The 25659-nt window shown below is 43.6% G+C and overlaps 1 protein-coding gene across 3 annotated transcripts in view; it reads left to right on the plus strand.

Moving 5' to 3' along the window:
* Positions 1–25659, plus strand: part of edc4 (enhancer of mRNA decapping 4) — a 36726-nt gene that overhangs the window by 5760 nt on the left and 5307 nt on the right. For 2 of the 3 annotated variants that reach the window (XM_029634214.2, XM_029634216.2), the window contains exons 5-28: positions 10353–10539; positions 10867–11014; positions 11151–11255; positions 11361–11470; positions 11589–11696; positions 11892–11987; positions 12101–12200; positions 12310–12490; positions 12608–12674; positions 12807–12892; positions 13010–13200; positions 13319–13398; positions 13508–13637; positions 15357–15856; positions 15963–16064; positions 16297–16440; positions 16520–16577; positions 16765–16945; positions 18608–18763; positions 18865–18980; positions 20306–20471; positions 20752–20938; positions 22845–23064; positions 24086–24249. In XM_029634214.2, the coding sequence (XP_029490074.1) occupies positions 10353–10539; positions 10867–11014; positions 11151–11255; positions 11361–11470; positions 11589–11696; positions 11892–11987; positions 12101–12200; positions 12310–12490; positions 12608–12674; positions 12807–12892; positions 13010–13200; positions 13319–13398; positions 13508–13637; positions 15357–15856; positions 15963–16064; positions 16297–16440; positions 16520–16577; positions 16765–16945; positions 18608–18763; positions 18865–18980; positions 20306–20471; positions 20752–20938; positions 22845–23064; positions 24086–24249 (3583 nt within the window). The remainder of the gene's footprint in view (positions 1–10352; positions 10540–10866; positions 11015–11150; positions 11256–11360; positions 11471–11588; positions 11697–11891; positions 11988–12100; positions 12201–12309; positions 12491–12607; positions 12675–12806; positions 12893–13009; positions 13201–13318; positions 13399–13507; positions 13638–15356; positions 15857–15962; positions 16065–16296; positions 16441–16519; positions 16578–16764; positions 16946–18607; positions 18764–18864; positions 18981–20305; positions 20472–20751; positions 20939–22844; positions 23065–24085; positions 24250–25659) is intronic. The other variant, XM_029634215.2, reaches the window with a different exon arrangement.

The following is a 25659-nucleotide window of genomic DNA, read 5'->3' on the forward strand; positions in this document are numbered from 1 at the left end:
TCGGACCATGCAGTAATATCTAAAATATAATCTAACAATTTCACAGCAACTACCTTATATACACACAAGTGTAAAGGAATGAAGAAGAATATGTATACATAAATATATGGATGAGCGATGGCCGAACGGCATAGGCTAGATGGTATATAGTACACTATTTACATATGAGATGAGTAATGTAGGGTATGTAAACATTATATAAAGTGACATTGTTTAAAGTGACTAGTGATACATTTATTACATCCCATTTTTAATAATTCAATGGCTAGAGATTTGAGTCTGTATGTTGGCAGCAGCCACTCAATGTTAGTGGTGGCTGTTTAACAGTCTGATGGCCTTGAGAGAGAAGCTGTTTTTCAGTCTCTTGGTCCCAGCTTTGATGTACCTGTACTGACCTCGCCTTCTGGCTGATAGCGGGGTGACCAGGCAGTGGCTTGGGTGGTTGTTCTTTGCTCTTTTTGGCCTTCCTGTGACATCGGGTGCTGTAGTTGTCCTGGAGGGCAGGTAGTTTTTCATTGGTGATGCGTTGTGCACACCTCACTACCCTCTGGAGAGCCTTGCGGTTGTGGGCGGAGCAGTTGCCGTACCAGGCGGTGATGCAGCTCGACAGGACGCTCTCGATTGTGCATCTGTAAAAGTTTGAGTGTGTTTGGTGACGAGCCAAATTTCTTCAGGCTCCTGAGGTTGAAGAGGCGCTGTTGCACCTTCTTCCCAACGCTGTCTGTGTGAGTGGACCAATTCAGTTTGTCCGTGATGTGTACGCCGAGGTACTTTCCACCTTCCCCACTACTGTCCCGTCAATGTGGATAGGGGGATGCTCCCTCTGCTGTTTCCTGAAGTCCACGATCATCTCCTTTGTTTTGTTGAGTGAGAGGTTATTTTCCTGACACCACACTCCGAGGGCCCTCACCTCCTCCCTGTAGGCCGTCTCGTCGTTGTTGGTGATCAAGCCTACCACTGAAGTGTTGTCTGCAAACTTGATGATTGAGTTGGAGGCATGCATGGCCACACAGTCATGGTTGAACAGGGAGTACAGGAGAGGGCAGAGAACGCACCCTTGTTGGGCTCCGGTGTTGAGGATCAGCGGGTGGAGATGTTGTTTCCTACCCTCACCACCTGGTGGCGGAAAGCAAATTGGAGTGGGTCTAGGGTGTCAGGTAGGGTGGAGGTGATATGATCCTTGACTAGTCTCTCAAAGCACTTCATGATGACGGAGGTGAGTGTTACTGGGCGATGGTCGTTTAGCTCAGTTACCTTAGCTTTCTTGGGAACAGGAACAATGGTGGTCCTCTTGAAGCATGTGGGAACAGTAGACTGGGATAGGGATCGATTGAATATGTCTGTAAACGCAGCCAGCTGGTCTGCGCAAACTTGAAGACGAGGCTAGGGATGCAGTCTGGGCCGGCAGCCCTGCGAGGGTTAATGTTTAAATGTTTCACTCGCGTTGGCTGCGGTGAAGGAGAGTCTTCAGGTTTTGGTAGCGGGCCTTGTAAGTGGCACTGTATTGTCCTCAAAGCGAGCAAAGAAGTTAGGTTGTCTGGGAGCAAGACATCGTGGTCTGTGACAGGGCTTGTTTTGATTGACTGTAGACCCCGCCACATACCTCTCGTGTCTTGAGCCGTTGAATTGTGACTCTACTTTGTCTCTATACTGACACTTAGCTTGTTTGATTGCCTTGCGGAGGGAATAGCTACACTGTTTGTATTCAGTCATGTTTCCGGTCATCTTGCCCTGATTAAAAGCAGTGATTCAAGCTTTCAGTTTTGCGCGAAATGCTGTCATCAATCCACAGTTTCTGGTTGTGGAATGTTTTCATTGTTTCTGTGGGTACAACATCACCGATGCACTTGCTAATGAACTCGCTCACTGAATCAGTGTACATCAATGTTGTTCGATGCTATCCAGAACATATCCCAGTCCAATTGATCGACGCAATCTTGAAGCGTGGAATCAGATTGGTCAGACCAGCGTTGAACAGACCTGAGCACAGGTGTTTCCTGTTTTAGTTTCTGTCTATACAGCCTATAGCAACTAAATGGAGTCGTGGTCAGATTTGCTGAAAGGAGGACAAGGGAGGGCTTTGTATGCGTCGCGGAAGTTGGAATAACAATGATCCAGAATTTTTCCATCCCGGGTCGAGCATTCTATGTGCTGATAACATTTAGTGAGCCTCGTTTTCAGATTAGCCTTGTTAAAATCCCCAACTACAATAACTGCAGCCTCAGGATATGTGGTTTCCAGTTTGCATGGAGTCCAATGAAGTTCTTTCAAGGCCGTCATGGTGTCTGCTTGGGGGGGGGTGTACATGGCTGTGATTATAATTGACGAGATTTCTCTTGGTACATAATGCGGTCGGCATTTGATTGTAAGGAATTCTAGGTTAGGTGAACAAAAGGACTTGAGTACCTGTATGTTGTTACGATCACACCACGACTCGTTAAGCATAAGGCATACACCCCCGCCCTTCTTCTTACCAGAGAGATGTTTGTTTCTGTCAGCGTGAAGAAACCAGGTGGCTACCGACTCTGATAACGTATCCCGAGTGAGCCATGTTTCCGTGAAACAAAGAACGTTACAATCTCTGATGTCGCTCTGGAAGGCAACTCTTGCTCTGATTTCGTCTACCTTGTTGTCAAGAGACTGGACATTGGCGAGTAGTATACCCGGGAGCGTTGGGTAAAGTGCCCGTCTATGGAGCCTGACCAGAAGACCGCTCCTTCTGCTGCGCCGTTGTTTTGGGTTGCCTGCTGGGTTCTGATCCATTGTCCTGGGTGGTGGACCAAACCGAGGATCCGCTTTGGGAAAGTCGTATTCCTGTTCGTAATGTTGGTAAATTAACGTTGCTCTTATATCCAATAGTTCCTCCCGGCTGTATGTAATAAGACTTAAGATTTCCTGGGGTAACAATGTAAGAAATAATACATAAAAAACAACTAAATACGGCATAGTTTCCTAAGAACGCGAAGCGGCCATCTGTGTCTGCGCCGACGCAGTTGTAGTATCTATCTGGGGTGTACTTTTGGGATGAATTGGAACACCAGGCCTAATTGCCTGACGTCACTTATGCAATATCTAGTGGAAAGCCTTCCCAGAAGAGTGGAGGCTGTTAAAGCAGCAAAGGGGGACCAACTCCGTATTGATGCCCATGATTTTGGAATGAGATGTTTGCCAAGCAGGTGTCCACATACTTTTGGTAATGTAGTGTAGCTTTCTGTCAGACAAAAAAAGATGCAAAAATAGCCTGGTGTTGCCAAGGTTACAGGAACATGCATTTCTTTGTTTGATTAACAGTGGTTTTGAAGTAATTCGATTTGATTTATCTTTGCTTTAGTCTATAACTTAGGGTTTGGCTATGTCCTATCACTATCATGTCCACAAAAGATTGTGATATAAGTTGCTATTGCCCCTAAAATTAAGACGGTCAAAAGCGCGAAATCGACTGCAACATCATGACGAAAGATAATGTTTTGGTAAACCTGGGCAGAGGCTAAGTGCAGGCAATGGCAAGTATTTTCCAATGTTCCTTTCTGGTGGAGGAGCACAACCTGTGTGTCTTTGTGGCGCGCACATGATGGCAGTTGAGTGAGCATAAATTTAAGTAATGTACTTAATTTTACCATCAGACTGTCCCTCACTTCTCTCCCTCTGCAAAGGCTGACCAAAAAACAATGTTGCCAATTTAGCAACTTTGTCGCTATATTTATTTAGTTTTTCAGAACCCTCCTGCTAATGTTATTGGTAAGAGTAGTGACAAATTCAGCTACTTTCCAGGCTGCCTTTGAGTTTTGAAACCTAGGATTTCTTTGGTTTTTATAGCATTTAGTTACTTTTCCCACTTCGCTCTGCCGCAAACGAGTGAGAAAAGCTGTCTGCAACAGAAGTCACAGCAACAGCGCACACACAGGCAGAGAAGTACAAGAGGAGAGGTTTTGGGTGGTGAGAGAGGGGGCTAAAATGTGATTCTCTTAAATATTTGGCTTAACTGAAGGATTACACATTATTTCTGATTCAACAAATTCATGTTGCTCCTATGACCAGAGAAAGTGAATTATTCCTCATTATTGAAAAACACAGCTAATAATAACAACGCAAGCCTGTCTATACACATTGCTGCTCATACATTGAAGCTGACATTCTGCGTGCATCTGGGTGCAGTGTGAGGGTCGAAGGGTGTTTTATGGCTTGGGGAAAATTTTCTGTGGGAATTAACAGGAATGTATGCAAATGAATACTAATACCATTTAAATGTAGATGTGTTTTCCATTGAAAATTATTAAATCCTTCTAATAGAAAAAAAAATGAATTATGAGTTGACTTCACATGGGATGATTTCACTGAACAACAAAACAAAGGGAATATTGAATGTTCCATCGTATCGCTCAATCTGTAAAATGATTTAGTCGGATTTGGAGGATGATGGAGGCAACAGGGGAATGAGCCTCAGATCCACAAAGTCTCTTCCACGAGGTGGCTGAAATATGTTGGCACGACTTCCATATTGCATCTCCATCCCAAAGCCCTTGCTTGAAAATGTACTTCGCCAGACTGCCAAGAACCTTGCCCTCATCCAGGCCAAGGTGGCGAGACACGGTAGTGATAATGCCATAGGCCTTGTTGATCTCTGCATCAGACAGGATGCTCTTGCCAGCATACTTGGGGTCCAACATATACGCTGCGTGTATGGGCTTCAGGCAGAATTATTTTTGATGTATTTCAAAACTGCAGTTTCCTCTGCTTGCAGCAACAATGAAATGGGCAGGGCAGTACGGATTTCTTCCCTTACATCTGCAAGTGGAGTCTGAACGTCAGACAGGATGGCATTGTCTCCCTCAATACGTACAATGGCTACTGCTATAGATTTCCACCACTCTCTCTCAAAATACATCATCCAGGAGGATCCTCTTGATGGGGCTGTCCATTTTCGGCAGACTATGATATGACCATTTCTTGGAGAGACTCCTTTCCCTCCAGGAGACTGTCAAACATGATGACAACTGGGCATCTTCAATGTGCTGCTCTTATTCTTCTCACTTAGCTTGGTGAGGTAGATTGCTGCTATAACTTGATGACCCTTCGCTTACCTAACCATTTCCTTGGCTCTCTTGTAGAGTGTATCCATTGTTTTCAGTGCCATGATGTCCTTGAGGAGCAGATTGAATACATGAGCAGCACATCCCATGAGTGTGACGTGAAGGTGGATTCCTCTACTTTAGACCAAGCAGCCTTCCTGTTTGCAGCATTGTCTGTCACCAGTACAAATACCTTCTGTGGTCCAAGGTCGTTGATGACTGCCTTCAGCTCATCTGCAATGGAGATGTAGTTAATTATTCCTTGCCCACAAACATCCGACTACCCATTAGAGATGATTGCAATACAGTCTGCTTTCTCTATGATTTGCTTAACCTTCACTTGAACTCTGCATCCAGCAAATGAGAAGATAAAGCATTCTGGTTGGAGGGATGTATGCTGGGCAATGAACATAAAATCTCTTCCAATACACATTGCCTGTGAGCATCAGAGGTGAACCAGTTGCATACATGGCTTAAGCAAGATATTCATCAGCATTTCTCTGACTATGTTCATTGAGTCAAAAAAAACTTCTGATTCCAGGAGGACCATGAGCTGTTGCTATCGATAAGGTGTCTGATTCATTATTTTCACCTTGAATAGAAGTAGAGGGACTTTTGTCAGAGGTTGTGACCACTGAGGGAACTTTATGCACTTGTCCAGATGATTCTGTTTCATTCTTCACACATGATTTGGCACAGTATTTGCAAATGTACACAGCTCTTCCTTCTACATTAGCTGCAGTGAAATGTCTCCACACATCAGATAGTGCCGATGGCATTTTCCTGTATAGATTAGAAAAAAATAGTAAAATCAACAAATACTATTCCATGTACAGATAAATAGTTAACCTGTTGCTTCTACCCTCTACTTTTTGGAACATTCTGTTAAAAATTGCGCAACATTTCAGCGCGCTGCTACTCATGCCAGGAATATAGTATATGCATTTGCTTAGTCTGTGTGGATAGAAAACACTCAGACGTTTATAAAACTGGTTAAATCACTGCTGTGGCTTTACCAGAACGGCATTTACATCGAAAAGCACAAGAAAAACTGATCACTGAAAATGGGAAAATATATCCATGCGCTACTTGAACCCATTGATAAAGGTGAACCACAATTAATTGACTGAGGTTGCAGTACCTACAGCTTCCACACGGTGTCTAGAGTCTTGTCATTTCCCTTCGAGTTTTTTCTTGGTCAAACACATGCAGGGCACCGTATTTCTTCAGGTCTAGGACCGGATATTTTCGTTGAGTTTCTAGCCGGACATTTTTCCAGACGGACAGCTAATGATCTTTACATCGCCTCCTGATGAATTTTATCGCTTATTAACGTTTACTAATACCTAAAGTTGCATTACAAACGTATTTCGAAGTGTTTTGTGAAAGTTTATCGTCGACTTTTTGAATTTTAAAAAATGACGTTACGTTTTGAAAATGCTGTTTTTTTCGTTTATCACACAGTCTACATATAACGATATCTTGGCTTTATATGGACCGATTTAATCGAAATAAAGACCCAATAGTGTTTATGGGACATCTAGGAGTGCCAACAAAGAAGATGGTGAAAGGTAATGACTGTTTTCTATTTTATTGTGCGGTTTGTGTAACGCCGAAATGCTAATTATTTTGTTTACGTCCCCTGCGTGGCTTTTGTGTTGTAGTGTATTGGTGCATGCTATCAGAAAATAGCTTCTCATGCTTTCGCCGAAAAGCATTTTAAAAATCTGACTTGTTGCCTGGATTCACAACGAGTGTAGCTTTAATTCGATACCCTGCATGTGTATTTTAATGAACGTTTGAGTTTTAACTAATACTATTAGCATTTAGCGTAGCGCATTTGCATTTCCAGAGCTCTAGTTGGGACGCAAGCGTCTCAGGTAGAAGCAAGAGGTTTAAGCAGTTAGATTAAAAAACTAATTTGTAAGATAAATGTTTAAAATGAAACCTGTATGGAAATAGGTGAATTAACACTCAGTTAGCAGGCTCAAGCAAGCTAAAACCCACATGGTAGCAAAAACTAACTAGCAGAAATTAACAAGTTAGAAATGATTTAAACACACTTTGCTGTAGGCTAATATTTACGAGTTAACTAAAAATCATGTATGTCATATAAATTATATTCACCCCAAAGTAGGAATTCAAGGTAATTTTTTATCAGGGGTGCAACTTTTGTTTTAGAAGTGGGGGTGACATAAAATGTATGTACCAGTCAAGTTTGAAAACCTACTCCATCAAGTGTTTTTCTTTTCTACATTGTTGAATAATATTGAAGACACAATACTGGGTTACCTGTGTTAATTGCTATTCCAGAGGCCACAGTGCCTGTTTTGAGGGAGGAAATTGCCTGCTTCCGGAGACTGGAGGATATCGGATTAGTTTCTATGTTGGAGATCCAGGACAGCTGGTATAGCTGTTTTTTTTTTTCTGGGCCCGAAAAGGGATATGACTTTGCATCTTATTGCAGACCTACGTGCCCTCAGCAAGCACCTCCGTCTACGACCTCTGAATGCTCACAAACCACCGGCTATTACAGCAGATTGCTTGGTGGCAGCCGAGTCTAGGGGGCAAGCAGTGTTACACACCAATACTACTGTCCCATAGTCAGTTTCTAGGCTACATAAGAAATCCGAAAACGATGTCTGACTTTCTGTATCTTGAGCTCACTCGCATATCACGCTTTTCTATCAGCACAGAGGGGTGTCCAAGTTCCAGCCCTGCTTAGTCAAATTTCATCTGGATCACACCCTGCATTTTCACAAGTGCCTATGCCCTACTTACGATGACGCCATCTGTGATGGAAGTCGTTCCCGTAGGGCAATTGTTGATGCTGCCCTTAAAACGCTAAGTTCTAGCTACTCAGCCTGGACGCTCTTCGCAGCCTAAGCCAGTGGCTTCAGTGGTGGGACCCTCTGCTATTGTCAGGTGGCTCCTATGGGGAGACTTGTATCCAAAAGGTGATCACGACTGCTGATCTTTTATCCAGGTGGAACCCCTGTTGGGCCCCAGGCCACTAAGGTGACGTTGCGTCCACATGCGGCCGCCGCCCAGAAATTCATGGCTATGTCCTCCTTATAAGCTATTTCTCTTTATGCCTCGTCTTGGGAGTTGTTTAAAGGGTTGACTATAGGAGATATTTGTGCCGCTGCGAGTTAAGCATCAACACACTCTTTTTAGTAAGATTTTATTGCTTTGATGTCACTGCTGCCAGTGTAGGCCACAGTCACAAGGCAGCTCGCTGTCTGGGCATGAGGTCGACCGATTATGATTTTTCAATGCCGTTACCGTTTTTATTGGACGACCAAAAAAGTAGATACTATTAATCGGCCCATTTTATGTATGTATGTAATACTGAATGAACAATGAACACTATTTTATTTTAACTTAATATAATACATAAATATCCATTTAGTCTCAAATAAATAATGAGACATTTCAATTTGGTTTAAATAATGCAAAAACAGTGTTAGAAAAAGCTCATGTTTAAGTTTCTTGCTCAGAACATGAGAACATATGAAAGCTGGTGGTTCCTTTTAACATGAGTCTTCAATATTCCCAGGTAAGAAGTTTTCGGTTGAGGTTATTATAGGAATTATAGGACTATTTCTCACTACCGTTTGTATTTCATATCTTTGACTATTGGATGTTCTTATAGGCACTTTAGCATTGCCAGCCTAATCTCGGGAGTTGATAGGCTTGAAGTCATAAACATAAACAGTGCAAACGCAGGAAAGTCCTGTTTGAATGAATGCTTACGAGCCTGCTGCTGCCTACCGCCGCTCAGTCAGACTGCTCTATCAAATCATAGACTTGATTATAATATAATAAACACACAGAAATACGAGCCGTAGATCATTAATATGGTAAAAACGATAATTTCGAAAACCTTGACTCGGCTTGCACAGAACGAACGCAAGCGAAGTGGCACAATTTCCCTAGTTAATATTGTGTGCTAACATTAATTTCTTAACTAAATATTCAAGTTTTAAAAAATATATATACTTGTGTATTGATTTTAAGAAAGGTATTGATGGTTAGGTACATTGGTGCAACGACAATGCTTTTTTCACGAATGCAGTTAAATTATCACCCATAAGATAAGTTTAATGCTAGCTAGCAACTTACCTTGCTGCACTTGCGTAACAGATGGTCATCTTGCCACGCAGTGTCCTCGGAGTGCAATGTAATCGACATCCAAAAATACCGATCGTTATGGAAACTTGAAATCGGCCCAAATGAATCGGCCATGCCGATTTTAATCGGTCAACCTCTAGTCTGGGCAATACCCAGACTTCCGCATCTGGCAGGGTCAGGTCTCGGTGGTTTATCATTGACTGTTTTCATTTAGTATCAGTTGGGGTCGGCTTGGGGCGTGATCATATTCCCCCATAGTATGTTGTACCAAAGTTGATATGTTCTATAACTAATGTTCCCTGAAGGAGGGGAAACGAGGTACAACACCATTTTGCGAAGCACAGATTTAATTTGCCTTATCAGGCGTGATTGTCACGAGCGTGCGACTTGTATCTCGTTTCCTTCCATCAGGGAACAGTCGTTACGTTCTCTTATTATTAATCCTCTGGCTACCTTACATTTTTAGGCTATTCAAATAGCATTTTGAGATGGAATTCTGTTACGTTCGTTGTTTCATTGTGAGAAAGCCATGCATAAAACAAAACATATCCTTCAGTCACATTCATAGCCTATTGAATGGAGAGTGCTGAGAAGGAGGATTATAGAATACTTTTTTTTTTTAAACGGGTAGACAAGATGGTGTCAGAGAGAGCAAGATTGACTTGTCATTTTGCTTTGCTTGGGTGGCGCCAGTCAAACTATCGTCTGTCACATCACGATGTCATCACCATCGACAATGGCTGTCAATCATCTTATATAGACGATTCTATCATAATATTGCCCGACCCAAGTGTGACTGCCAAGACCCCTGTGATCTATTCATTTATCTGTATTGATTTCCCTATGTCATTTAAAGCACTTAATCAACATCATAGTGATGAGAGAATTACAAACAACATGCCCACACTCATACTTTATATTTAGGTGCAGGAGCGCCAACATACTTTTGAGCTAGTATTCTATAAGAGATGCTTGAGGTCAAGCCGTAACAAATTTGAGGTGCCGGTACTCCGCTCCGGTCAGTTCCTGCCCAAGTCAAGCACTGGGTATTTAACTCTGCCTAAGCTTTTCATGTAAAACCAAAAGATCCAGATTGATTCAGAATGTGACAAGTTGGCTCGCAAACTCCGGTTTTGTACTTGTGTACAGGAGCAAACAACCAGGCCATGATCCGTGTGTTGAGCCTGGGCTCCGCCGAGCGCACCCTGCTGAAGGGCTTCACTGGTGCAGTCACAGACCTGGCCTTCGCCCATCTGGACTCCACCCTGCTGGGATGTGTTGATGAAGCCGGCAACCTGGTCATCTGGCAGCTCACCTGCCACAGCAGCAAGATCCAGTATCCTCTTCATTCTGCCCAATAATTACACTTCAGTTGGTCACTTACTGCTTCGTGTAGTTAAAGGTTAAGTAAAATAACTATACATTTTACCTGGTTTTGACCATTTTTAAAAGTACTTTGTGATATGTGTAGTGGAGGCTGCTGAGGGGAGTATGGCTGGAGCGAACAGAATGGCATCAAACGCATGAAAACCATGTGTTGGATGCATTTGATAACATTCCGCTTAAGCCATTACCACGAGTACGTCCTCCACATTTAAGGTGTCACCGACATCCTGTGGTGTACAGCTGCGGTGTTACACACCTTAACCCACATGCTTCTCAGGGATCAAGTGGTTGTCCACATCCGGAGGCCTGAAGACACACCTCTAAACTCCAATAGGAGGTTGATCTGGTGTCCTTTCATCCTAGAGGACAATGAAGAGAATCCTGAGGATGCTAGCCAGACCCTGGCCCTGCTGCATGAAGACAGGGTATGTATGCCTTATTGGATACAATCAGACTTATGTATTTACCCATGTCTCAGACAAACTCTTCCTCCTTGTCCCATTGTACTATCTTTTTATTCACTGCCTCCCTTTTGCTGATTGTCCTGTCTTTTCTCCCCAGGCTGAGGTGTGGGATCTGGAGATCCTCCGCAGCAACAATAGCACCTGGCCAGTAGATGCCACTGACCTGAAGGACGGCGTTATAACCATAAAAGGACATACCGAGGTAGGGCATTTAGTAATCACATTGTCTGTTTCCAGTATGGAAAGCACTTAATTACAGACTGGTTTTTAGTGTGGAAATTTAGTTTTGGGTGGTGTTTTTCTCCAGCGTATAAGTGAAGGTGCCCTGTCTCCAGATGGTACAGTCTTGGCCACAGCCAGTCATGATGGTTATGTAAAGTTCTGGCAAATCTACATTGAAGGACAGGACCAGCCAAGGTAGATCTTGACTCAATATTACTCTATTTTATAATATAATATTTATATTAAAATTCCAGTTTCTTGCAATTCCTTTCCGTCTGTATCTCTATGGTTACTTTTACTTTCCTCTGTGAAGTCCTCTCCCCGGCTTCTTTCACAGATGTCTGCATGAGTGGCAGCCCCACAATGGGAACCCCCTCTCCTGCCTGCTGTTCTGTGACAACCACAAGAAACAGGACCCAGAGTAAGTCCCTACTGTTCTCTTCTGCTGCTGTACGTCTTTAGCTGAACAGGTGTTGAGTATTTAGCGAAAGTGACATTTGGTTACCCAGGATTACATAGATGTATGGATTTTTAGAGCATTACCCAATGCAATCAGTGTAATTTACTCTTAAGGACCGATGAGAGATTTGTTAGACCCCCTCTTTTTCCTTTCTAGTGTTCCATTCTGGCGCTTTCTGATTACTGGAGCTGATCAGAACCAGGAGCTGAAGATGTGGTGCACAGTGTCATGGACCTGCCTGCAGACCATCAGGTCTGACTGTTTTACCTGTGTTTTTCACTGCTCTTTCATGCTTTGCAAGTTGTCTCATTCATACCGCCGTTACTGGACCTGTTTTAACAATAGCCTATGTACATGTCCTTCAGGTTCTCTCCAGACCCGTTCAACTCCTCAGTCCTGCCCAGTCTAAAGGCCAGCCTGGACCTCTCTGCAGAATGCCTCATCCTCAGCGACGTACAGAGAAAGGTCAGAATTACATCTGTGTCCTGCTATATCACTATGATCTATCTACCAACTGTAATCCTTTTTGTGTATCAGGATGAGTTATTAACCCTGTTTTGTTTTGTCCCTCTAGGTGTTGTATGTGATGGAGTTGTTGCAGGACCAGGAGAAGGGCCATGCCAGCTTCACAGCCGTGTCTGAGTTCCTGCTCACACACCCTGTACTCAGCTTTGGTGTTCAGGACGTCAGCCGCAGCCGCCTGCGCCACACAGAGGTCCTCCCCCCAGATGAGGAGAGCGAGAGTATGACTGCAGGTTGGTGTCACCTTCTTGGATCCCGATTACCACTACTACCTAATCTAATGATGGGCTGGTCTGACCCCTGTGTTATCATGGGTATAATTTTTGTATTTTTCTTCCTGTTATCTCTAGAGGGCATCCAGGGCCCAATGGAATCCAGAGCTGGGATCCAAATAAAGCTATACTGTGTCCACACAAAGTGAGTTGTCATTCAGGTCCTATTATCATATTTACGCAGAGGTCTGCATTGAAATTGTGACCATTTAATCAGTTTTTAGTATCCCATTTCATACACCTGTATTAGTGTTTAGATGTATTCTTCTGTCCACAGGTCTCTTCAAGATGTGCAGATCTGGTTCCAGCCAAACCTTGGGTCTGGCTCTTCCTCATTTCTGCCTCACTCAAACGATGGCTTTGGTGAGTTAAGAGAACCGTTGGTCGTCATAAACCAAAACTATTCTTTACTCAGTTTAAGAGATTTTAGAAACATTATCCCATATTTTCATGTATTAATCGGTCTTTGTGCTTTTCTAGGTTTTTCGGATCACTTGACAGACATGAGCATGGAAGGTTTGAGCTCTGACAAGGAGTCTGGATGTGGCTCCCAAAATGATCTCCGGAAGATTCCCGCCCTTCCTGCTCCTGCTGACTTCATGTCCCCCACTGGCGCTGCCGCTATGCCCAAGCTCATGACCCCTGACGCCTTCATGACCCCCAGTGCTTCAGTATGTCCAGTTCCAAATTCTCACTACTCTATCAAAATGCTAGCGAATATCCAAGGGAGGGATATTACTCCTGGATCTTGATTGCACTTTGAACTTGATTTCTGCCCTTCTCTCCCAGGTCCCAGCCTCCCCAGGCAGCAGTGCCAGCAGCCTGAAAATTGTGACAGCCATGACCAGCAACTCTGACAGTGGCGCCAGGTAGGTCAACTCAAAGGGTGCATAACAGGGAAGGAATTCATAATTGACTGAACAAGGAAAGAGATTGTGCTTTGATATCCCCTGACTCTTGTGATGTCAATGTCTGCAGGGGAGGAGAGGAGCTGACCCAGAACCCCAAGATGTCTGTGGAGAACAGTAGCAGTCTGACCCTCAGTGTGAGCACCAGCAGCCCCAGAGCCAGCTCCCTTCTCATCTCAGGCCTAGGGGACAACATGCCGGTAGGCCACACACTTGCATGGACGCTAGCACCTACAGCGCAGTCATTTCACGCGGTTAGAATGCAGAATTGTGTGCCGCAATTGGCTGAGGGGCCAACGTAACATGTGTTTGTCAACTTACAAGACCTCTCGTCCCTCCGTCATATGTGACATCATCCTTACTCCTTGTTCCATTTTGGTCTTCCCTGCTGTCTCATAAAGATGTACCCTCTTCCACAAGAGACTAGAGGTCGACCGATTAATCGGAATGGCCGATTTAATTAGGGCCTATTCCAATCGGTATTTCAGCCTATTTATTTCATTTGAAAAAAACAATTTTTTTACACCTTTATTTAATGAGGCAAGTCAGTTAAGAACACATTCTTACTTTCAATGACAGCCTAGGAACGATGGGTTAACTGCCTTGTCCAGGGGCAGAACGACAGATTTTTACCTTTGTTTTTGCAGCCTTCTGGTTACTAGTCCAACACTCTAACCACCTGCCTTACATTGCACTCCACGAGGAGACTGCGTGGCAGGCTGACTACCTGTTACGCGAGGGCAGCAAGAAGCCAAGTTCAGTTGTTAGCTAGCATTAAACTTATCTTATAAAAAAAAACAATCAATCTTAACATAATCACTAGTTAACTACACATGGTTGATGGTATTATTAGTTTTTCTGGCGTGTCCTGCGTTGCATATAATCAATGTGGTGCCTGTTAATTTCTCATCGAATCACAGCCTACTTCGCCAAACGAGTGATGATTTAACAAACGCATTCATGAAAAAAGCACTGTGGTTGCACCAATGTGTACCTACCCATAAACATCAATGCCTTTCTTTAAAATCAATACACAAGTATATATTTTTAAACCTGCATATTTAGTTAAAATTGCCTGCCAACATGAATTTCTTATAACTAGGGAAATTGTCACTTCTCTTGCCTTCTGTGCAAGCAGTCGGTATATGCAGCAGTTTGGGCCGCCTGGCTCGTTGCGAACTGTGTGAAGGCCATTTATTCCTAACAAAGACCGTAATGAATTGTACATAATTATGACATTGAAGGTTGTTCAATGTGTAACAGTAATATTTAGACTTGGATGCCATCCGTTAGATAAAATACAGAACGGTTCCGTATTTCACTGAAAGAATAAAAGTTTGGTTTTCGAAATGATAGTTTCCGGATTCGACCATATTAATGACCAAAGGCTCGTATTTCTGTGTGTTATTACGTTATAACTAAGTCTATGATTTGATAGAGCAGTCTGACTGAGCGATGGTCGGCAGCATACTCGTAAGCAGTCATTCAAACAGCACTTTCGTGCTAATAGTGTTTCAAACGTCACTCGCTCTGAGACTGGGAGTAGTTGTTCCCCTTGCTCTGCAATGGCCGCGGCTTTTGTGGAGCGATGGGTAATGATGCTTCGAGGGTGGTCGTTGTGTTCCTGGTTCGAGCCCAGGTAGGGCTGAGGAAAGGGACAGAAGCTATACTGTTACACTGGCAATACTTATTTATTTGAGGCTAAATTGATTTGATTGATGTATTTATATTAAGTTAAAATAAGTGTTAATTAAATATTATTGTAATGGTCATTATTACAAATACATACATTTAAAAAATATTGGCAGATTTAATCGGTATCTGCTTTTTTTGGTCTTCCAATAATCAGTCGACCTCTACAAAAGACCACTCCTCATATGCTCATGTTCCCCGTCACCTACCCGTTCTGCCCTCTACAGGTGCTTCCCTCTCCAAACCCGCCCCTCTCGCTGGACCCACAGGCCATTGAGCCTATGCTGATTCAGCATGCCTCTCCCACCCTGGCTCGCTCTCCAGACGTCATCTCATCTGCCTCCACGGCCATGTCCCAGGACATCCCTGAGATCGCCTCTGAGACGCTGCAGCGAAGCCTGGGGGTTGTGTCTGGAGCTGAATCCCGAGACCCTCTCCCAGCCCTCCACACAGACAGCATGGCTTCAGCAGCCTCAGCCCTTCACCACCTCTCTCCACGGAACCGGAACAACTCTGACCACGGCCACCTGACCCTGGAGCTGGGTGCTGGAGCAGTGGAGGCGGAGCAGAGGCTCAGTAACACTCCTTCACTACTGGAGAATGCCCTGTCACAGGAGAATGCCGCTGCCTCCTGCTCTGACAACAACACAAGCCACCCCTGGCCTGCAGCTCCCGACATCACACGGGAAACGCGCAACAGCCTGCGGGACAACGGCCTAGGAGACTGGTAAGACAGTCTCACACACACGCGTGGACATAGGCACAGTGTCTTTACCTATGCATGCAACCTGAAGAACGGCTTTTTAGTTTTAAATGGTATTTCTTGCTTTTAGCTCAAGGGAGGAAATGAAGGACAGACACATGTCCTCTCCATACCACAGACGCACCTACCACTTAACCCAGAATGACAGTCAGGACGCCAGTGCAGAACAAAGGTAAGATAGTCGCATCTCTAGAACTTCCCTTTCGTTGTCAATAGCCCTGGTCCTGGAGGGATGCAGTATTTGCTGTGTTTTGGAAGTCAATGCTTGATTAAAGTTTCCATTTAAATGTATTCTTGATTCTGATTTAATGTTAATCTTAAACCTGCACAGGTTTTTTTGTACCCATTATCACCACCTATTGTGGGCACTTAAACTCCTCTTGCTTTGTTTTCCTGTCACACAGTGACCATGATGACGAGGTGGCCAGTCTAGCGTCGTCCTCCGGGAACTGTGGAGCCAGGTCGTCTCAAAGACTGCCAGTGAAGGAATGGAAGAGCTCTCCCAGAGGCTCCCCTAAACTCAAGAGGAAGAGTAAAAAAGATGACGGGTGGGTGATGACCATGACAGTTACCACAGAATGTTATTCTCTGATATTTACTTCCATGTCTAATGTCTTCTCTCTTTAGGGATGCATCTCATGCCTCTCAGTCCAGGCAGCCTGAGCATCATAACCATCAACATCAGGTAAGTGATCATGGCTGAATATGATTCACTTACTTTTTATCTTTAAGTTGTGATTATAATACTGGCACCAAGATGTTTCCATTATACATACATTTTCAGCAATACCATTTGTTCCCTGATAATTAGATGATACATTCTACCTGGTTTGCCTAGACACCATGGTGTAATCTGCTCTAACCTGTTGCAGATGAACCCTGAGGTGCAGGAAGAGCTGCTGATGCTGCTGCGTAACCAGCAGAGGGAGCTAGCGGATCTCCGTCAGAGTCAGCTAGAGCTGCTGCAGAGAGTGACGGGCCACATGGACGCCGTGCAGAGCTCTGTCATAGCCCATGTGGAGCACGTCATGGTCAGCCAGCAGGAGCATGAACGTATCCTTACAACTGGGACATGTCACAAATTACAATCAGTGCCAACTCCTAGACCTCCCTATGTAGTGGTACCATTGAAAATTATGTAGTTTGGTATGAGATGATCACTGCAAGTTATACTACATGGCTATCAGTATGTGGACACTCTTTCAAATTAGATTTGGCACACAGCCATGCAGTCTCCATAGATTAACATTGGCAGTAATGTGGCCCTTACTGAAGAGCTCAGTGACTTTCAACGTGGTGCTGTCATAGGATGCAACCTTTCCAACAAGTCAGTTCATCAAATTTCTGCCCTGCTAGAGCTGCCCCTGTAAGTGCTGTTATTGTTAAGTGGAAACTTTTAGGAGCAACAACGGCTCAGCTGTGAAGTGGTAGGCTACACAAGCTCACAGAACGGCACCACCGATGCTGAAGTGCATAGCGTGTAAAAATCATCTGTCCTCCAAACGTTCCAAACTGCCTCTGGAAGCAACGTCAGCACAAGAACTGTTCGTCGGAAGCTTCATGAAATAGGTTTCGCAGCCATTGGACTTTGGAGCAGTGGAAACGCTTTCTCTGGAGTGATGAGTCATGCTTCACCGATGGACAAATCTGGATTTTGCTACCTGCCCAAATGCATAGTGCTAACTGTAAAGTTTAGTGGAAGAGGAATAATGGTCTGGGGCTGTTTTTCATGGTTCGGGCTAAGCTCCTTAGCTCCAGTGAAGGGGAATCTTAACGCTACAGCATACAATGACTTTCTAGATGGTTCTGTGCTTCCAACTTTGTTGTAACAGTTTGGGGATGGTCTTTTCCTGTTTCAGAATGACAATGCCCCTGTGCACAAAGGTCCATACAGAAATGGCTTGTCGATCTGTGTGGAAAAATTTGACTGGACTGCATAGAGCCCTGACCTCAACCCCATCAAACACCTTTGGGATGAATTGGAACGCCGACTGCGAGCCAGGCCTAATCGCCCAACATCCGTGCCTAACCTCACTAATGCTCTTGTGGCTGAATGGAAGCAGCCATGGCTGAATGGAAGTCCCTGCAGCAATTTTCCAACCTCTAGTGGAAAGCCTTCCCAGAAGAGGCTGTTCTAGCAGCAAAGGGGGGGACCAACACCATATTAATAACCATGATTTCGGAATGAGATGTTCGACGAGCAGGTGTCCTCATACTTTTGGCCATGTAGTGTATAGGGAAGTGTTATGAATGCAGATATTGTAGTTTAAATGGAATTCAATTCACATGAATAAAGATGCTTTTCACATCTAGAAAGGTGCCTAATTTAAAGCTGCAATATGTAACTTCTCGGGCAATCTGACCAAATTCACATAGAAATTAGTTATTGGTCTGTCATTGTCATTGAAAGCAAGTCTAAGCAGTAGATTGCTTCTATGTGCGCTATTGCTATTCTTCTCGTTCTCAAGTAAAACATTTGCGTCTTTCAGTTTTGTACACCAGCTGAAAATACAATATATTTGGTTATGGAAAATATTTTAGTGGTTTATATGCTTATTTTGTCACACAAACTGAAATTAGGCCAACTATTAGTTTTAGCAACCAGGAAATGCCAGAGCCATTTCTGCATATTGCATCTTTAAGAACATTGTTTTGTAGCAGCAGCACATCCTTATCAACCCACTGTTTGATCCTTGACCCGGCGGTGTTTCTCAGAGAGGAGAATGGAGAGAATCCTAGCAGAGGGACAGAACCGTAACCAGCAACTCCAGGAACATCTCTCCCAGCAGCTGGCTCAAACTCTCAACAACACCCTGTGTAATCGTCTGGACAAGACTCTCCGAGAGGAGATGAAGAAAACTGTTCCTCCCAGTCAGTACACTTCCTTCCTTTTTCCTAACTTATTCGACATTTTTTATCAAATTAACTGTATAATCACTGAGAATTAAATGTTTGGCCTTGCTACTAAACAGCTATTATCAAGAGTCTGGAGCCTGTTACTGCCCAGATGAATAACACCATCGCTGCTAAGCTGACGGCTGTGGAGGCAGCACTGAAGGAGAACGTTAGCAAAGTCGTCAAGTCAAAGGTTAGTGGCAACAAATTCAGGGGGGATTTAAAAAATGCGCTGCTTAGTTCATAGAACCACGTTATGTTGACTTACCTTTGATATTTGCTTATAGTAGTTGTGACAGGGGTTTTGGTTTTCTTCCTACAAAATGTATCTACATTTTGAACAATGGGGGCTATAAGCTATTATGACCCCATTTGCTTAAAGCTAAGACACACACATGCCTTCTCTTTCCCTCTACAATGCTCACATGCCCTGTGGGTGTCGTTAGAATAGAGTGGACAGGACCAGGCACAAAATCTGCATCAAATAACTGGGGAGAGGAAAGAACATCATTGAAGGCAATGATGTTAATTTCTACACAAAAGATCATACGCAGTTATTGCCTGATCTTCCTTTGTTTTCCTAAACTTCCCAATACCTTTCTGATGCATTTCAGTAACTTCAAACCAATGGTTGGAACCGGTTCAGGGAACAGAACCGAAAAAAATTGAAAGTGATCTATACTGGAACAGAACCATTATTTAATAACGTTCAGAGGGGTGCGCCTATGAACATTTTTGCTGGTGTGTGTTTAGGCTACCTGCCCCTCCCCACTGAAGCAGAGGTTACTGTAGCCTACTGACCACGTTACAAACGTAATTCAGAAATTAGGATCAGATGTTTAATTAGAGAAGAGTTGGTTTGACTTATTCAATCAAAGTTAAGGTTGCTATAATACAGTTGCTTCTCTCGTGCTACAGCACCGTGTGTTTGTCTTGCATTATGATTAAACCATGCTCTTACGGCAAAATACAATTTGCTCTTAATGACTTTCCTGTATATTTTTAAGATGCTTACCTGCTCCACAGTAAGCTGCTTTAGCTGTGCTTGATTGGTGAAGTAATTTAATGTTGAGCTAAATGTAAAGAAAATAAAAATATTTGATGTTTGTTTTAAAAGGAATGATGTAAACTGATACTTTTGGATTGAACCAGTTCAAAACTTTATTTTGCTAGTCAGAACAGTGGATCGAAAAAGGGAGAAAAAAAGATATTTACGTTCCAACCCTTCAAACTATACTTCCTTAAGATTGAATTGTAAAAACTGTCAGTGATTTTTAATATAGCCCCAAATTAAAAAGTTAACTTTGGCTGTTGATTACATCTCTTTTTAACTGTGGGATCGCAAAAGATTTCTGATATCAAAATGGGGTCTTGGGCCCAAAGAGTTTAGCATGCCCTGCTCTAGAGCCTAGGTTGGTCATTGGATCAAAGGATGTAAAGTAGTCTCATAGCGCACTTATTCAGTCTTCAGTCAAAATGCACACACACACACATGCCTTTGTATCCCTTTCTGTGCAGAACACCACAGATGCAATAGGCCGGGCAGCTGCTGAGGCAATGCAGGGGCCTATCCAGGCTGCCTACAAGGATGCGTTCCAGAGCATTGTGCTGCCTGTGTTTGAGAGGGGCTGCCAGTCTATGTTCCAGCAGATCAATGACAGCTTCAAGCAGGGAACCCATGAGTGTATGACAATCCTATTACTAATTATTAACTCAGCGTTTCAGGCTTTTTCTTCACTTTATGCAGTTTCACCCAAGAGCAAGGTCATGGACTTAGCCTAGTTTGTAACTTGCTGCATTTGTCATACAAAGCCCACTGCTCTTAACATAGATGTATGTATTGATAAACATTTGCTGTATTATTTTTTTCAGCTGTTTTTTTTAAATATTGTGCTAACAGCACATCTGAATATGCCTGACAGATCTTACTGTGTCATACTGAGGATATTTGTTTTCCTCTGTAGATATCCAGCAACTGGAGACTCATGTGAAGAGCAGGAAGCAGCATGAGCAGGAGGGCCAGGACCCTATGATTGGCCAGCTGCAGCAGATGATTGACACGTTCCAGAATTCTACGGATCAGCTGGCCACCACTGTCACAGCAAGTGTCCGCTCGGAGGTCCAGCACCAGCTCAACATGACGGTGGGAAAGTAAGTCCAACCAGGCTTTTAATTTTTTTTATGATTGATCAGACATGCCTAATAGATGCCTTAGCAAGCAGTTTGGTTTGCCATGTTGAGTGGCTGTGTAATGGATTGGTTGAGTAGAAAAACAAACACCTTAATCCTGGGCTTAATTTCGATTGAACCATAAATTTGCAAAGCAATTAATGAAATAGCGCTTGCATTTATAGATTTTGTTTTTTAGGATGTGGGAATGAATCATTTTAAGTGTTTTGATTGTTATAAAGTGTTTGGGAAATGACACGTTTTCAAGCATTTACAGTGCATTCGAAAAGTATTCAGATCGCTTGACCTTTTCTATGTTTTGTTAGGTTACAGCCTTATTCTAAAATGGATTAAAATACTTTTCCCCCCCATCAATACCCCATAATGACAAATCAAAAACAGGGTTTTGAAATGTTTGCTAATTTATTAAAAATAAAGGCAATTTCGCATTTTACATAACTATTCAGACCCTTTACTCAGTACTTTGTTGAAGCACCTTTGGCAGCAATTACAGCCTTGCGTCTTCACGGGTATGACACTACAAGCTTGGCACACCTATATTTGGAGATGCATTATTCTCTAAAGATCCTCTCAAGCTCTGTAAGGTTGGATTGAGAGCAATTTGCCGGTCTCTTCAGAGATGTGCGGATTGGGTTCAAGTCCGGGCTAAGGCTTGACCAATCAAGGACATTCAGAGACTAGTCCCGAAGCCACTCCTGAGTTGTCTTGGTTAGGGTCGTTGTCTTGTTGAAAGGTAAACCTTCGCCACAGTCTGAGGTCCTGAGCGCTCTGGAGCAGGTTTTTTTCAAGGATCTCTCTGTACTTTGCTCCATTCATCTTTACTTCGATCCTGACTAGTTCCCCAGCCCCTGCCGCTGAAGAACATCCCCACAGCATGATGTTGCCACAGTAGGGACGCGGCCAGGTTTCCTTCAGACCTGATGCTTGGCATTCAGTCCAAAGAATTCATTCTTGGTTTCATCGGACCAGAGAATCTTGTTTTTCATGGTTTGAGAATCCTTTAGCTGCCTTTTGGCCAACTCCAAGCAGGCTGTCATGTGCCTTTTACTGAGGAGTGGCTTCTGTCTGGCCACGCTACCATAAAGGCCTGATTGGTGGAGTGCTGCAGAGATGGTTGTCCTTCTGGAAGGTTCTCCCATCTCCACAGAGGAACTCTGGAGCTCTGTCAGAGTGACCATCGGCTTCTTGGTCACCTCCCTGACCAAGGCCCTGTTCCCCCGATTGCTCAGCTTGGCCTGCCGGCTACTCTAAGAGGAGTCTTGGTGGTTCCAAACTTCTTCCATTTTAAGAATGATTGAGGCCACTGTGTTCTTGGGGACCTTCAATGCTGCAGAAATGTTTTGCTACCCTTCCCCAGAGCTGTGCCTTAACACAATCCTGTCTCCGAGCTCTACGGACAATTACTTTGACCTCATGGTTTGGTTTTTCCTCTGACATGCACTGTCAACTGTGGGACCTTTATATAGACGGGTGTGTGCCTTTTCCAAATCATGTCCAAACAATTTAATTGACCACAGGTGGACTCCTATGACGTTGTAGAAACATCTCAAGGATGATCAATGGAAACAGGATGCACCTGAGCTCAATTTTGAGTCTCATAGCAGATTGTCTCGATACTTATGTGGAGGTTTTTTATTTTTAATACATTTTCAAAAATGTCTAAACCTGTTATCGCTTTGTCATTATGGGGTATTGTGTGTGTAGATGAGGGGGGGAAAATGTGTTTAATCAATTTAGAATAAGGCTATAACTTAACAAAATGTGGAATAAATCAAGGGGTCTGAATAGTTTCTGAATTCACTGTAAATATTTTGATAGTATTCCTTGTTTATATTACTGTGCCTATTTTGGTCTGTCCTACATCCAGCCTGCAGGAATCGATCCTGACCCAGGTGCAGCGCATAGTGAAGGGTGAGGTGAGCATGGCCATGAAGGAGCAGCAGGCAGCTGTGACCTCCAGCATCATGCAGGCCATGCGCTCTGCTGCAGGCACGCCCGTCCCTACCCCACTCCTCGACTACCAGGCCCAGCAGGCCAACATATTGCAGCTGCTGCAGCAGGGACAGCTCAACCAGGCCTTCCAACAGGTGAGAGTCCTGCTCCCTGATGCACCGCCATGGGCTTGGGCGGTATACTGTAACATGTATACGGGGGCATTTGGAAAAAAACACTAGAGGGTTTTTCATTACCGTCAACTATTTCAAATGTTTTTCATGAAACTTAATATTTGTAGCTACTTTTTAAGTTGATACCTGCAGTGAACTTGTGCAATGTGAAATGAAGATTCAGTTCTTCATTTCACCGGTCATGTTATTTTACATGAAGCTTACTGTAGTTCCCCAGAACAGTTGCGCCAGTCACGTGTTTGTTTGTAAATGGCACAATGGGAGAAAGCGGGAGCAGGTGAGTCCATAGAGTTCTATATCGATCAGTGAGTCTCTGTTGTGAGGTGATGAAGTAACACATCTATGAAATTCACTACTACATTTTTGCCACCAGATATCTTATGTCTTTCTGCCGTGTTTGAGAAGTCAAAGAGCTCTGTAATCTGTACAGCTGCCATTTTTTCCCCCTGTGCTTCCTACTAGTGTTTTTTTCCCTCCTCTGTTCTCTCCTCTACTCCCCTCTGCTCTGTGTACACATGCTGCTCTTCCTTCAGAAAAGAATGAATCACAACTTTGTTCATTTGCTAAATTTATTTTGTTCTTTCACTTGTAAATGTCAACACTCACCGAAAATATCATTCGGTAGCTACTAGCTAGGCTGTATAACTTTGTCTTTGCAATTAGTTATGTTTGTTTTCACTCGTTAGCATTTAGCTAAAAGCATCTGTGATTTCGCTGTTCTAATTTTGTTAGTATTCTGGTAGAGGCACAGTGGGGTTTTCTTGCATTTCTTTAGCGCCCCTTGTGTAGTACTATCCCGGTAATACCGTAAATCCTGGCATGAGAAAAGGACTATGATTATCAGGATACCGCCCAAGTACCTACCCATCCCATCAGTCTCACAGCCTCTCCCTTCCACTGCATGGGGATGTCCAAGGGCATCATTTAAAATGTACCTGTGGTGTCTGATCAGTCTCATCTCCTCCAACCCCCTCCCCTGTAGGCCCTGTCAGCCTCTGACCTGAACCTGGTTCTGTATGTGTGCGAGACCATTGACTCCCAGCAGGTGTTTGGCCAGCATCCCTGCCCCCTGATCCAGCCAGTGCTGCTGTCCCTCATACAGCAGCTGTCCACTAACCTGGCCACACGCTCTGAGCTCAAGATCAGGTATGCATGTGCACCCACAGGAACATGTTGTAACCCACAGATTTGATGCTCAAACTCGTCTTAGACCCCTCTATGCACCCATGCTAAAACATACAAACACACACTCAGAACACATCAATGTAAATTCTTACACACCTTGGATGTAATAAGTCGGCCATGGGCAGCTTGAGATTAGATTTTGTTTGATCTTAATCAGGTTTGTGCTCTTACGAGCCTCTCATAAAGAACACTTTTCAACCTCATTTTCATTATCTCCTGCACCAAACCAGTGTAGAGAAGGTCCTAAAAATGCTTCTGTATGATATCACAGGTTGGGATTAAAACTAAACTCATTTATCAACCTGTACAACATAGAAATGCACCCATTTTCTCCATATGTAGACACTGGTTAGGTGCTGTAGATAACGAGGTCAATGAGGGTTTGAGGTTGAAAAGTGGCAGAGTTACCCTTTAAAGTTGTGCTATGCTGAAATCGCAACGCAATTTCCTGGTTGCTAAAACTGTAATAGTTAGCTTAATTTCAGTTTGTGACAAAATAAGATGGTACAATGATTCTCTACACTATCTAAATAGCTGTTGAATATATATTTTCCATAACCAAAAATATTGTTTCGGCTGGTGCAAAAAATCTAAAATACAGTGCATTCAAAAGTATTCAGGCATCATTTTCCACATTTTGTTACGTTACAACCATATTCTAAAATGTTTTTTTCCCCTCAATCTCTACACACTACCCCATAATGAAAAAGCAATATTTTTTTGTTGCTAATTTATATAAAAATTTCACCTGAGTATTCAGACCCTTTACTCATTACTTTGTTGAAGCACGTTTGACATCAATTACAGCCTCGAGTCTCCTTGGGTATGTCGCTACAATCTTGGCATGCCTATATTTGGGGAGTTTCTCCCATTCTATGCACATCCTCTCAAGCGCTGTCAGGTTGGATGGGGAGTGTTCCTGTACAGCTATTTTCAGGTCTTTCCAGAGATGTTAGATTGGGTTCAAGTCTGGGCTCTGGCTGGGCCACTCAAGGACACTCAGAGATTTGTCCCAAAGCCACCCCTGCATTGTCTTGGCCGTGTGCTTAGGGTTGTTGTCCTGATGGAAGGTGACCATTCACCAAAGTCAGGTCCTGAGGTCTCTGGAGCAGGTTTTCATCAAGGATCTCTCTGTACTTTGCTACATTCATCTTTGCCTCGATCCTGACTAGTCTCCCAGTCCCTGCCACTGAAAAACATCCCCACAGCATGATGCTGCCACCACTATACTTCACTCTAGGGATGGTGCCAGGTTTCCTCCAGATGTGCCACTTGGAATTCAGGCAAAATAATTCAATCTTGGTCAGTCCAGAGCATCTTGTTTCTCATTGTCTGAGAGTCCTTTAGGTGCCTTTTGGCAAACTCCAATTG

Source organism: Oncorhynchus nerka, linkage group LG25 (genome assembly GCF_034236695.1).
Source record: "Oncorhynchus nerka isolate Pitt River linkage group LG25, Oner_Uvic_2.0, whole genome shotgun sequence".
Lineage (NCBI taxonomy): Eukaryota > Metazoa > Chordata > Actinopteri > Salmoniformes > Salmonidae > Oncorhynchus > Oncorhynchus nerka.